This window comes from Rosa rugosa, chromosome 1 (assembly GCF_958449725.1).
Source record: "Rosa rugosa chromosome 1, drRosRugo1.1, whole genome shotgun sequence".
NCBI lineage: Eukaryota > Viridiplantae > Streptophyta > Magnoliopsida > Rosales > Rosaceae > Rosa > Rosa rugosa.
In genome coordinates this window covers 25,761,082-25,775,949 of record NC_084820.1, presented here as the reverse complement: position 1 = coordinate 25,775,949, position 14,868 = coordinate 25,761,082, and the positions used below count along the sequence as shown (strand labels likewise).

Below are 14,868 nucleotides of genomic sequence, written 5' to 3'. Positions count from 1 at the left end.
TGTTTTCTTTTTTAGTATACTAACATTTTTTCACACACACTACAAAAAGACAAAACTTCAGATACTCAAAAAGAAAACATAGAGTGTGGATTGTAAAATGGATAGTTGTGTGTGAATTTTAGTCCCCTTGTTTATTAAGCGAGTACAATTAATTTGAGAGGCCTATTTATTAGTTACAAAAGGACAACCCAAATTATTGGCTGCTAAACTTCTTCATCTCCTTTCTAAAACTAGGCATAGCACTCTCTTAGATTCACTGTAATCTTGAACCCATCTTTCTTTCCCTTGCTTCCAGAACAAGGCAAGAAAAAGCAAGGCTCAACAATCCTAAGCAAGTTCCTCAAAAGCGGCAAAAGAGTCACATGACCTCCCCACCCAAAATCAACTGTCAAGTGCTGCTAGTGGCTCCAATCCGTGAACCTGCTCACTTCTTTTTCGGCCATGATTCCCTCATTGTAATGCAGCTCCCTGAAAGTCGATGAACGACCGCACATATCTCATCTGTGGCATTGCTTTTGCTCTTATTTATCAAATCCGCAACTTTCCACGTTGGCTTTTCGATCAAGTCCTTGGCGCTCAGCTTCACATGCAACCATTTCCCCAATACCACTAGTAATGGAAAGTAGCTTCCCAACATTCAGTGCATAAGCAAACCCCACCCTTTCGTCCATTAGAATTTCAGACAATTTGGCCCTGTTTAAAATTTCATCCATTATCACAAACAAGAAAAATAGAGAGTTTGATAAAGACCAATTTGAAAAATCAGACACTTACTTGGTAAATCTGTGTGTGTTACGAGTCGCGATGTCACTTACTCGTATCCGCCATATTTAGACATCGCGACTTGCAACATACACAGATTTACTATGGCTTCATTCGGGTCTGGTCGGGTACAACTATTCAATAAATTGAGTGTCCGCGTCATAGAGTTGACTCACTGAGTCGAGAGTGGACTCGAAGGAGGCCCTTAGAGTAGAAAAACTCGAAGTGGTTGTCGTGGCTGTGGTGGAGAGCTGTGGTGAAAGGGTAGTAGTGGACGAGCGCGGCGGAGATGACGTGGAAGGGGTCAGATGAGTTGGTGGGGGTGGTGATGAGTTGGTGGGGGTGGTGACTTAAGCGCGGACATAATGGAAGGTGACACGGAGGTTGGTGTCGTTGTCAAGGTGGGTGAGTGGGAGGAGGAGGTCATCGTCAAATGGGGGTTTAGACAGAACGACGACGGTCATGTCAGAGATTGTGACTTACATTTCGAATTTTGGGTCGGGTTTCTTAGGTTTGATTTGGTGGTTGATTTTGGTTCTTCAAAATTCAAATTTATAAAGCAGTCAGTGGTGAGTTGATGTTATTGGTTGTTGAGAATTAGTGCAAAAGGGGCGACATGGAGCATGCTGCAATAACGTTCCATTAGAGCATATGCAACAATAGGTATGAGTGCTGAAAACCAAACTTTAGGGGGGTGTATTGTATTTGAATTTCTATGGTGCTTTATTTCTATGGAATTCAGAAATCTAGGAGTATGAATCTTTTAAAAATCTCTAAAAGATTTTTTTAAACGCTAAAAGTTTAGGTGTATTCAATATAGATTTTTAAAAGCATATTTCAAATCCATGAAAGTATGAGAGTATTCAATTATATTAACTTTTAATGAGTCCAAGGAAATTTAGGTATATTAAAAAAATCTATGAAATGTAAAAGATTCATGGGCTAATGATAAAATAGGTCATTTTAAAGTGTCTTATTATAATTCAGAATACATAAATATCCCTATGATAATTAAGGTCAGCTCTTTACAACCTACCACTAGAGTTAAATTTAATTACAAAAACTGCCATTGTCAGCTCTCTCTCTATCCCCTCTGGTTATCCAAGCCCATCTGAGCCCTTATCTGAACCAAAATCGCTCTCTTTCTCTCTCCAATGGCGTCCAGTACGTCTCCGACCTCTGCATTGTCACCGCTGGGGCCACGACGAGTCCAGGCTCAACTTGCCACAGAGGAATGTCTCTCTCTTCCACAAGATCATACCTCCGCTCGCAAGTACTCGCCGGAGACCATTTTGCTCATTGTGTCGAATCTGGTACTTTGCTGAGGTGATAATCCAGCTGATCGTCCATCGGTTCGATTCGCAACCATGCTCGAAGCACATGTAAGGCTCTTTCTGATTTTGGCTCTCTCAATTTTGATGGTAATTTAGCAATGAATTTGACTATCTGTGGTGCTTTGATTGTTGAAATTTGATGAAAGCCCCTTCGGCACTATCCTTGCTTGATTGTTATTGTTTATGTGATATTTCTCAAAAATCTCACTCTTTCGCTTTACGAAGATCAAGTCGGCCTTGTCGATTGGTAAATTTCAATCTCGTATAGCTTAAGCGATTTTGATTTTCGATTCTTACTTGCTCGATTTCTCTAAATGAAATCGAAGTTGAATCTCTCCTTATAATCGAGCTTTGAATTTGATCATTTTGGAGTTGAATATCTGTTTTGTTTTGAATCCGAGATTGAATTCTATGAACTTCATTAAATATGCTTGGAATTTGAAGTTGATTGGTTTGTTGCCTTTTTCTATGAATCCGAGTTTGAAGCTTGAATTCAAAAATGTTAAAATATGTATGTGGTTCTTTCAAACCGTGTGAACGATTGGTTTGTTGCCTTTTTCTATCTATAAGAATATTGTTCCAAAAGCTTTTTCAATGTTTGCCTTTTGGACTTACATTAGCTATTGATCACCAAGTAGGATCATCTAGGCTAGCAGATATTTAAGTAATATGAAGATAAAGAAACCAACTCCTCTCTCACAAAAAATGCCTCATGCAGATCCATTGGCTCTTCGATTCCAATCCCTCCAATATCCCAAATTTAGTAAAGGCTCCGACTCTCTCAATCTCTTCAAAATATTAATCCAAACTCGATCCATTTCTAAGCTTTTTTTTCTTCTAGACTCATTGGCTTTGGCATGAAAACTCATAAATAACGTTTCAAAGTTTCCAGGTTCTTGAACTAATGAACTACTGTTGCTGATTTGAAATTTTTATAATTATGTTATTTGATGTTTCATGCCTTTTTCATAGTTGGAATGTGATATTTAATAGATTATATTGCATTGACATTCTATTGAATTGGCTTTGTGTTTGATCTTATACACCGTAATGCAGTTTTTGTCAAGTGGTTTTGTTGTGATGCTTTTTCATTATGATGGTAACGTTGAGGAGTGGATGCAATTTCAATGGAATGATCTTGTCATTTATGTGTCTGCAGTCAATCAAACAAAATGGTACACAGGACTTATCTTTATGCCTTCATTCATTTCATTTGTATTAGAAGTTGGCTTATTTTAGATGCGTTTCTTAGTGATAGCTTTCTTGATGCCTAGGTGGTTCGCAAAGCGTTTCTTACATCGTGATATAGTTGATCAATATAGTCGCATTCTTCTACGGGATGAGGACCTTGGAGTTGACAATTTCAATCCTCAACGGTACTGTAGCTGCATTTCCTTTTAGCAAAGTTAGGATGCTTGCTTGCATTTGAACTACTGTAAAAGTCTGTTGCTCAAGCTCTAAATTGTTCTTCTTCTACAACACTTCTAGGTATGTGTCCATTGTTCGAAAGGAAGGGCTTGAAATATCACAACCGGCACTTGATTTTTTCAAGACAGAGGTGAACTACATGGAGAAACTTTCAAAAGATGAGGGGATTCAGAAGAAACTCAGCAAGGATATTTTGCAATATAAAGCTCATATAATCAAGATATTTGTGGAACATAGGCACAATTGGATCTCTGCAGATTTAGAGTTTTAGAAATTTGCCTAGGGCTTAGGATGCAAGTCATTGGTGAATTGTAAACTCCAGTTTATTAAATAAATTAGCTTTTTGTATCTTTTTATGATGTCACTGTTATGTTTAGTTTTCCTTAATAAAACATTACTTTTATAGATGTTTTACAGCACATTCTAATTTTTGGCATCTTTTGAATTCAACAAGTCAATGTCACTGACCGTGTCCAAGTTTGATCACAAGTTAGTAGACAAGTCACTAAACATGTCATTGGCAATTGCATATCACTTGCCAAGTTATTGTTATATTCATGTCACTGGTCAGGTCACATTGCATTTCACTGCAATACAAGTCACTGGCCAAGTCACATTGCATCATTGACCATGTCACTGTTATACACTTGTCACTGACCAAGTTACTAGCCAAGTCATGTTGCATTTATTCATAGTAATCTCCTCAAGGGAAATCTTGATGAGGAGATATCCCCTCAAGACCAATATGAGTGAGGAGTAATCTCCTTAAGGAAAATCTAAATGATGAGATATCCCCTCAAGGAAAATTTGGGTGAGGAGTAAAATAATTCCCTAAATGCTAATTTGTGTGAGAAGAAATCCTCTCAAGGCTAATATGGGTGAGGAGTAATCTTCTCAAGGGAAATCTGGGTGAGGAGATATCCCCTTAAAGAAAATTTGGGTGAAGAGTAAAGTAATTCCCTAAAGGCTAATATGTGTGAGAATAAATCCTCTCAAAGCTAATATGGGTGAGGAGATATCCTCTTAAAGAAAATTTGGGTAAGGAGTAAAGTAATTCCCTAAAGACGAATATGTGTGAGAAGAAATCCTCTCAAGGCTACTATGGGTGTGAGGAGAAATCACCTCAAAACTAATATGGGTGAGGAATAATCCTCTCGAGGTGAATCTAGGTGAGTAGAAATCTCCTCGAGAGGAATCTGGGTGAGGAGCAAGAATTGAACCAATGACAAAGTCAGTGACATGATCAGTTACATTTCAATTACTTGGGCAATTACATACATTGTAAGTGACATGGTCAGTTACATGATCAGTTACATACATGGTAAGTTACATGGTCAGTTACATGATCAGTTACATGGTCAAGTCACTGTTAATCTCAAGTCATTGGCCAAGTTATGTCACTGGCCATGTCATAGTCATGAACATGTCACTAATTATGTGAATGGCAATCCCCGGCCAAGTCACTGATAAAGTCACTGGCCAAGTTGCATGTCACTGTAAACTCTTGGCAAAGTCATTGTTAACCTTAAGTCACGGACAAAGTCATTGACCATGTCGCTGTTAATTCTTGGTCAAGTTACTGGTCATGTCAATGGCTATGTCATTGGTCAAGTTACTGACAAAGTCACTGACATGTCACTTACCATGTCATTGTTATACACGTCACTGACCATGTCACTATCAATTCCTGACCAAGTTACTGGTCATGTCACTGACCATGTCAGTAATCATGTAACTCTCAAAATCACTGTCACTTACCAAGTCACTGTTAGTGAGGTCACTGCCCAAGTTATTGGCTATGTCATTGGCCATGTCACTGTCAATCGTTGTCTAAGTCACTGTTAAGCTCAAGTCACCGGCGAAGTCACTGCCCATGTCAATGACAAAGTCAGTGACATGATCAGTTACATGTTCAATTACTTGGTCAGTTACATACATTGTAAGTGACATGGTCAGTTACATGTTCAGTTACATGGAAAGTTACATGATCAGTTACATACATGGTAAGTTATATGGAAAGTTACATGATCAGTTACATGGTCAGTTACATGATCAGTTACATAATCAGTTACATAGTCAGTTACATGATCAATTACATGGTCAAGTCACTGTTAACCTCAAGTCATTTGCAAAGTTGCATGTCACTTACTATGTCACTGTAAACCCTTGGCAAAGTCATTGTTAACCTCAAGTCACGGGCAAAGTCATTGACCATGTCGCTGTTAATTCTTGGTCAGGTTACTGGCCATGTCAATGACTATGTCATTGGTCAAGTTACTGACATGTCACTTACCATGTCATTGTTATATACGTCACTGACCATGTAACTGTCAATTCCTGACCAAGTTACTGGTCATGCCACTGGCCAAGTTACTGACCATGTCAGTAATCATGTAACTCTCAAAATCACTGTCACTTACCATGTCACTGTTATATCTATGTCACATTAGTTGTGTGAAATGCGTCACTTACCATGTCACTGTTATACACATGTCACTGACCAATTCACTGGCCAGTGAAGTTATTAGTCATCAGACTAATAACTTGTTGTATTGTCTAACCATCAGACTATGAACCTCTTCTAAGAATTTCTCACATAAAGTTGGACAAATACTGTAAGACATATGTTCTAACAACTGCATTACATTCATTGTACGTCAAACAAAAAAGTATATAACCACCAACAAAATTATGGTGTTTTCTCTCTTTATTCCATTTATAAAAATGCACTTGAGATACAAAAGTATTAGTAATACAACATCACTTTATTCCACCTCAAATATGGCAGATTCCACTGTAGACTTATGAGCTTTTGCCTTCTCAAAGTTAATGGTTGCATCTTGCCTGCTTTTCACATCAACACTCTTTAGTTGAAGCATCTCCTTCCAAAGACTGAATGTTTTTATTCTATCTGATTCTCCACATGACTTTTCCCAATCTACGAGTGATTTAAGCACATTCACAAGACACTGGCAAGGTCAAGGAAAAAGAGGTCATCCAGCAACCTGTGCTACCATCAATGAATATATAGCAACAAGAAAGTATATGATGAACTAGCCAATACTGAGAAGGAGTAAATCGTTAAACTTACCAGAAGAGACGAACCCTTTATTGAAGTAGTCTGGGACACAACAGCCATATTGGATCTGCATTTTGCATCCCTTGAGATATTCTGGATAGAGTTGTAACCAAATGAAGAGTCAGAATACCTTGCAGTATTAGATGTACAAGAATACCATATTTGGAAAGTATGAAGAACATCATTGGGAAACAGTAGGTAAATTATACCATCCGCTCAAACAAGTTCAGTGCCTCAAGATCGCAGTCATAGTTCACAAATATGTCAACAAGCATCTGATGATCCTTGCAAACCTTTTCAACCATCCTGCAATCCCGCACCTCATTAGACGACCAGAAAAAGAAATTCAAAATCATAGTGATCACATTAGCCATGTGAAAACTGAGAGTGACATGTTCAAGATACTAGCAATGTGATAACCAGAAAAGGCAATACCTAAGGACACTCATTTTTTTGGTTCATGGGTAAATCCAAGCCATCCAGGGACCGGAAAACTATCAAAGGAAAGAAGATGCATATTTCACCTTGAATAAAAATTGTTGGCGTAAAGAACATAGTATGTCAAGGTAATTTTTGTAACTATTTGTATAGATCATAGACTCACCTTGAGACTTTCTCTGAACCGCAACAAAATTCTAGTTGCATACTGCAGGAAGGAAACTAATGATCAGAGGCAAAAATCTCATAGAATATTCTACCTAAATCCGATAAAGAATATATGTAAACCTGTAATATGATAGGGGACGGCGAAATTGAAGCTAGCAACAAAGCATATGATAGATTGATAGGTATGCTTTCAGTGAATCAATAAAATGGAAGTTCCTAGTAAATGGATGACCAACTCCTTCCAACAAACCCTGAAAGACCAAGTAATAAATCATATTATTCAAAAAACACTGAAAATAAGTGAAAGGAAAGCTCCTTATATAAGTCAATGAATAGGAAGTCTCTTCATGGATTATACATATCTTCCTTTCTGCATCCATAGTCTTAGAAAGAGGAAGCTCATACTTAATAAGTTCAAGAAATTACTTTTAAATAAAACTTTCAAGTTATTTAACAGTATTAGCTACTTTGTATGTAAGCATCTATCCATAAAAGCATGCACTTAAAATCACAAATAATCTTTAATATAACCTGCAGAAGCTCAAGAGATAAAATCCTCGTCTTCAAAGTGACTTCATTGTTATCTTCCTTCATGCCCATCTGCAGACCAAGTTTTGAAATTCATATAGGAGGCTTCAAGTTGCTTAAATAACTCAACAATTAGAAGACAGTGTACAAAAACACAAACCACAGGTTTCAGAAAACCAGTAAAGCATCACATTGAACTATGGTCATACTCTCCAAGTCATTCGATTCCTTCTTTTAAAATAGCGCATCAGTTAGAAGCATTACAAATAAATGTGAAAGACTGGGTTTGTTAGGAATGCAAAAGAGAGATCTCAACGTATAATATCATATCCAAACCTGGTTATCTTTTTGCCATCTTCATGATGAACAGCTTTGTGATTGGCTCCCACATTCATGGCCATTGAGCATTTGTTTGAACTTTATTCCTTCCAAAAGTAGCCTAGGGTTTACATACACTTCACACATTAAGTTCCTGAACTACATACATAAACTGACAGGCATTAATAATCGGCACCCAAACACAAACACAAACCTCATAAGCATTCACGGAAGTTTCCACAGACTGAAGTAAGCTATGTATCCCTTCAGCTCTTTTTGCTTGTTCTCCAGCATAGTATAATCATACTGAAGGTAACTAACCTTCACCAAACCAAAACAAACACAATCAGAAACTGAAAAACAGAGTCAATCTACAATCGCGGTCACTACTTTTTCTCACAAGCATCTCATCAAACACCTTATCTGCACAAAAATCTATGCCTAATTAATTAATTCGGCCTGAAACTCCTACAACCTCCGGCCATATTCTTCATCGGATTGCTTCATCGAAGTGTTCATGATTCAAAACTACTCAAACCAAAGAAAATCGCATGACGCTAAATCATCTAGACAAATTCTTCCAGATCAAACATGTTGCTTCATTTTCCTCTTTCACAGAGAAGTTACCAATAATCATACAAAACACGAAGGAACAACGAGAATAGTAAAAACGAAAACAAAAATTTTCGATGCGATTGAAGAAAGGATAAGAAGCACTCACAAATTACCGATAATGCAAAAACCAAAGCTCTGAATTTTCAGATCACCGCTCGATAATCTACCCCCACTTGCACACCAGCGAGGTCGAGCTTCGGTCGCCGTCCGACTGCAGGAACGAGAACACGTGCTCCAGCACCTCCTCAGGGGAACGACCGCGTGCTCCATTTTCAACATTTTCCAAGTTCGAAATCGATTTCAAATCCAAACAACATCGTCTTGCTCTGGATGCGAAGCGAGGGCAGAGAAACAGAGAAGAAGAAGAAGCATGCCATTGGAGAGAGAGAGAGACAGAGAGAGTTGGGATAAAAAATAGTTCCGATCAAAATCGAACCAAGGTTTTAGGTTTTGATCAGATAATCGTCTTCTATCTTTTGGATTTCTAATCGGAGCTCTATTTGAGATTTCTGATCAAAACGAAGAAGATTTGAGCTATGTGATTCTTCAATATAAAGTTATAAACGTGTATCAGGCTTTAAGGGCTCTCAAAAAAAAAAAAAAAAAAAAAAGCTTTAAGGGTAGAATCGGTATCAAAAAAATGGAAAACTAACCTTTCTTAACATTACCTCATTATTCATAAGGACTAAATTAATATTATTAACAATTTATAATAGACCATTTTATCAAGTGGGAAACTAGGTGATCTTTTTATCATTTCACACTCTAATATAACCTTTTATATCATTTCCCTAAGATTCATTGTAGCTACTCACGTTTTCGTTCATCTTTTTTTTTTTTTCCTCTAATATTCTTTCTATCACCAAAGAAACATAGAAAATATATATTAGAAAAAGACTCATTTCAAATTCAATTCTACAATTCAGTGGGCTTATATATCTAGAAGTTGAAATCATGAAGTTAAATAAAGTGAGAAAATAAGTTGGTTGTAAGTAAATCATGAATTTGATGAAAAAGTAATTGATCTCTTATGAATAAGAATGATTTCTTCCCTCTTATCCATGATATGTCTAAAGTTTGATATATATAAAAATATAAATTAACTGGAAAGTTTTCATGTTAAACTTATGTTTATTAGACTTTGTTACATGTTTATGTTGATGAAGTGATGAATCATAAAAATTCTATCAGAGGCCATACAAGTTGATATTTTGTCTTTACAAATCCATAAATATTTGTCTTTTAAAATCTATGGAAATCTAAAGATTTTATAAGTCTGCTTACTCTTGTCATGGATCACTACTACACAGAAATAGATTAATGGCGTTTGAAAAACGTCATTAAATGTATTTCATGGCGTTTTTCAACGCCATCCCCAGACGCCGTAAATACCGGTGCCGTCTTTTCCTAAACAGATTGATGGCGTTTCTAAAACGCCATTAAAATTAATTCCATGGCGTTTCCAAAACGCCATCAAATGTATTCCATGGCGTTTTGAAAACGTCATCAAATGTACGTATTTCATGGCGTTTTCAAAACGCCATCAAATTTTATTCCATGGCGTTTTGAAAACGCCATCAAATGTATTCCATGACATTTTGAAAACGCCATCAAATGTATTCCATGGCATTTTAGAAACGCCATCAAATTTTTTTCAGTTTTTAAAAAAAAAATTATATATATTGATTTTTTGATTAATTGCAAAAAATTAATTGTCCTATTGGCAAAAAATATTACACATTACAATGACAAAATTCTAATGCTATGTACATTTGAATTAATAAAAGATAAAATACCCACTCTACAATACTCCATAATGCAAATTTTATTGTTCCTCTACAAATTCACGCATATGTTAGCTAAGATAAAGAAAAGACAAAGATTACAGAAGGGTAGCTAAACCACAGTATATGGAAGTGATGGAGATTAGCAACTGCTGCGTTATTATCCATATCAATTCCATCATGGCTGCAGGCAAGTCATTCTCTGAATTGCAAAAATGATAAAAGAGAAGAATTACAGAACCTGTCAATGTTAAAAGTAAAGCTAAATAAGAGGTAACATGCACTGCTATTTCATAAGTCCAAAGTATTGTCTTAAAAGTATATGTCCAGAATATTTCTAAGTGTTAATAATGAATACCAGTAACAAAAATGATCAGAGCCAACCTCAGACAATCTTCAGGAATCATATATTGTTAAAGGATGTACATCATCAACAACCTGTATCAAGAAAAATGCAGAGTTAGTCACCCAACAAAAAGATTAAATGCATTATTTCATTATACACTTCTATTCCTCGACTACACAGAATTGTATGATTTCATATCAAAATCATCATATAAGTAACAAGCAAATATGTATATCATATGGCCCATGGTTGTTGTTTTCTCTACAAACCTGCTCAAGTGTTAACAAGAAATCCAGATAAGAATGTTAATATTCAGTCTATTTTAACATACTAAAATTCAAGGACTGACAAAGGTGTGAAAGCCTTTCAAACAGATTGTTTCGTAACAAGGTTGCTGCAAATTTGAGAAGTTTTCAGAAGACTGATAGTGAAAGAAAAGTTCATCAACAACTACTCTTTCAGTGATTTCATGCTAAACTCTCCAGATTTGAAGTAGAAATGTAAAGCTACTATTTTGCAAAATTTCACGTCATTCACAGTTCAAATGAGTGGTCAAATAAGAATCCAAAGTAGCAGAAAATACTGATTTCTGCAGAAATCCTGAAACAGTGCAGTAATTTCAAAATGGCATAAGTATTTCATTTTAACTCCGTTTTTCATGAAACCAAGCTCAAAATGATCATTGAAGAGTCTATTTTAAGCTGTCAAAAACTGAGAGTAAAACAAGAAGTATAGGTTTTTCGGAAATCATGGAATAGCCCACTGGTTCAGCTTGGGTGCTGTCTTTGAGGCATAACTTCAAACACATGGTGTGCAGTAATTGAACTCGATCCTTCCCAGTCCTAATCATCCTAATGGAGTCACCATAGCTAGATAATAATCAAAAGTGCATTCCACAACAACCTTGAATAGATTTAAGAATAGAGATTTAACAGAAAGAGGTATACCTAGAAACTGCAGCAGAACAATACCTAGATCGAAACTGGTAATCAATGACTCAAGATATACCTAGAAACTGCAGCAGAACAATACTTTAACCACACAATTACCAAACTTGAAAATACACCAGTAGAGAGTACAGAAGATAAGTAAGTATCCAGTTTATTAGGATACGTAACTATTTAACAAATCAAAGTTTTAATAATGTTTTTCTCATTCATTACATTTATTTATTAGGATTGAGGTTTCACTTAGGAATATATGCTTATTCACTTATGGTTGTTAGCTTGATAGGAATATATATATATATATGTGTGTGTGTGTGTGTGTGTGTGTGTGTGTGTGTGTGTTGCATTGTAGAATAGAGCATACCTGGAAATTGCTTAGTCCACTTGCCAACAACAGTTCTGTCCTTTTAAAAAAACCAAAAACACCCTATAACAAATTCTAAATCAAGTTCCATTAAGAGAAAAATAGAAATCATAATGAACATGGTTGAAGCTACTCTGAGAGAGTAGTGAAAATGGGTTGCTCACCTTGAATTGAGAAATGCGATTGATTGATTCTTTTCTTCAAAGATGCCACAAACGACCTGCCATATATTTAATAATCAGTAAAGCTCCAAAGATAAATGAATTATAGGTACCAAACTTTAGTTCATTAAAAAATATAGCAGTATGAAGGATTATGGGTAAATGAACATGTCAGACATTACAATTGTATTGACAAACTGAGAAAGCAACATTCGTCAAAAGGAAAAGCAAAACACTGAAATGAAACAAAAAGAACCCAGATTATTCTACTATGGTCTTTGGCTTTTTTTTTTCCTTGTCAGTATATCATTCGTATGCCAGTAAAGGGAATGGAAACAATCTTTCAAACAAAGAGAAGCCTTGGAATCTTGCAAGAGTATAATGCTACAGATAATAGATGAAATAAAACAAAACTTTAGGATCCTCTGTTATGAGACCATGGGCATTTGGATAGTTCAGTTGAAACTTCCATACCACCAAAACAAAAATGAGGCAAGACCAAGATTGGCTACAAGTCATCCTTTGGCGATATCATGAACTTGTGGCTCAGAAGCATAAACTGCCAAGGCAAGGAACTGAGTAGAAAAGAATTGATAGTTAATAGCTAAATTAGGATCAGGGTCCTCAAATGGCACTTTTCGGGAGGCTTTGCAAAAACTTGCCCTTGCAGCAGGGGTAGTTGAAAAACGATCCAGTACTGCAATTATAGCTGTGCTACTTCCAAACTTCTCAATCCCTCTACAGATAATTGCAAACACCAAATTACTAGACCATCTAAACCAACTAGAATGTTACCAATGGATACAAAATTCAGCAAAATACTAAGTGGTGGACACGACTTGGAGTCTTACCCTAAAACATATGAGGAAATTTTCAATCACATAGATGCTATTATGAGATAAACCCAAATGAAATTTGCAATCCGTAACTGTAATCTAAGTAAGAAAATCAAACTATTAACCCCAATTTCACAATTGATATCCATAAACCTAAACCCAAAAACTAAATACAATTTGTCAAAAATCTTCAATCAAATAGATGCTTTCACAGGAAATAAACAATATGAGTAATACCCAAGAGAAAAATCGGACTCCAACCTGAGAAATCAATTGTTCTTAGACTAAGGAGATGATTTCTCAATGTTCTAAACCTCAAACATGAAGAAGTGAAATGGAAATTGAGTTGAACCAAGATAATAAGAGATGGTATTGTTACCTCAAAGCTTTTAGACGATAGATTGAAACATTGAGTCTTGAGCTCAGAGTTTTTCTTCAAGTAGCTAGCATAGGGATAACGAGGAGGCAGAGCTGTGCGAGAGAGAGAGAGAGAGAACGAGAAGAAAAAAGTAAAGTGTTGAAAAGAATAAAAAAATCCTTAATAAAATGAGATGGGCTAAAGGCGCGAAACGAAAAGACCGAGAGCGGCATATTAAAAACAATTGGGCATGGCTTTTAGGACGTTTCTGAACGTCATGGGCTCAAATAATTTTTATGACGTTTCCAAACGCCATTAAAAAAACTTTTGGTGACGATTAGGAAAACGCCATAGATTTTAATGGCGTTTCTAAAACGCCTTTAAAATTTTTAAACTTCTATGGCGTTTGCTAAACGCCACAACCATAAGATAAAATTTTGGTATCAAATAAACAATGACGTTTCAGTAAAAAAAACGTCATTGAATGTACTTTTCATGACGTTTTTCATAAAATGCCATAAAAAAAATGTCATTAAAAGTACTCTTCCTAGTTGTGGATGATCATGTCATAAAATGTTTGGATGTTTACTATCAGCAACAAGAAATTTTCCATCATCCTGAAGTGAGTGATTTGAGTAATATGCATTTACTGGTACCTCGAAATCTAGAGTACAACATTGAGAATGAGAAGAGTGTTAATTTAAGATTTGGAAGCAGCTGAGAGATGTTCGCGATGCACATGTTATTGGAGTTGCTAATGTGAATCCCTTTAAAGGTTTCCTTGGAGATTTTGGCAAAGTCATATTGATTGTTTGGATTCTGGACTTCACTGATAGGGTGGCAGCTCACAGGGCTTTTAGGAATCTTATCGTAATACCCGATGCCAAAGCAGGCTTAATTGTACCCAGCCAGGAGATGATTACTAAAAGAGTGAGCAAATATTTTGCATCAACCACAAATGTTCTATATTAGCCTATTAGCCTATTAGCTAGCCAAAAACAAAGGGAAATTAATGTTTTGTACTTGTGAAGTTAAAGATATAGTTCTTCTGTCTTCCCTTTCTTTATTGAAATGATACTAGAAAAGGATATAGGCATGCTATTGCTAGCTCACTATATATAATACCTGATGCATAGAAGTCATTCAAGGTGATGTAGAACGAGATTCTAGCCAAATTCAACAAAGAAGATAAAAAAGAAAGAAGCATCGTCATATCAAGAAGAATGATTTGAAGATTGGAAATTGGTATTCGAGTAGACTTTAAAAGATGGAATTACTCGTAAACTACACTTTTGGATATATCAGGTTTCTCGAGCAAAATCTCGGCTGGGACCCTAGATACAAATTGACGTTATTTGGCAAGTTTAGTATTCTTCTAAAATCCAGTATTTTATTTCTGGTT

At 36.0% G+C, this 14,868-nt stretch overlaps 2 protein-coding genes across 3 annotated transcripts; one reads left to right on the top strand and one right to left on the bottom strand.

Annotated features, from left to right (window-relative positions):
* Window positions 1-1,940: 1,940 nt before the first annotated feature.
* LOC133740529 (uncharacterized) lies at window positions 1,941-3,932 on the top strand. Its single transcript, XM_062168492.1, has 4 exons — window positions 1,941-2,144; window positions 3,153-3,271; window positions 3,371-3,472; window positions 3,585-3,932. The coding sequence occupies exons 1-4, from the start codon at window positions 2,130-2,132 to the stop codon at window positions 3,793-3,795; spliced, it is 447 nt and encodes a 148-aa protein (XP_062024476.1). The 5' UTR covers window positions 1,941-2,129; the 3' UTR covers window positions 3,796-3,932.
* Window positions 3,933-6,147: 2,215 nt separating this feature from the next.
* LOC133720828 (brefeldin A-inhibited guanine nucleotide-exchange protein 5-like) lies at window positions 6,148-9,198 on the bottom strand. 2 transcript variants are annotated; one of them, XM_062147335.1, is made up of 8 exons: window positions 8,777-9,198; window positions 8,270-8,376; window positions 7,741-8,176; window positions 7,330-7,460; window positions 7,208-7,249; window positions 6,813-6,909; window positions 6,616-6,696; window positions 6,148-6,493 (listed from the first exon to the last, which is right to left on the bottom strand). In XM_062147335.1, the coding sequence occupies exons 5-8, from the start codon at window positions 7,246-7,248 to the stop codon at window positions 6,290-6,292; spliced, it is 423 nt and encodes a 140-aa protein (XP_062003319.1). In that variant the 5' UTR covers window position 7,249; window positions 7,330-7,460; window positions 7,741-8,176; window positions 8,270-8,376; window positions 8,777-9,198; the 3' UTR covers window positions 6,148-6,289. The 2 variants fall into 2 exon arrangements, with proteins under 2 accessions (XP_062003319.1, XP_062003390.1); XM_062147406.1 differs by lacking the exon at window positions 8,777-9,198 and having other exon boundaries at window positions 8,270-8,386.
* Window positions 9,199-14,868: the final 5,670 nt, after the last annotated feature.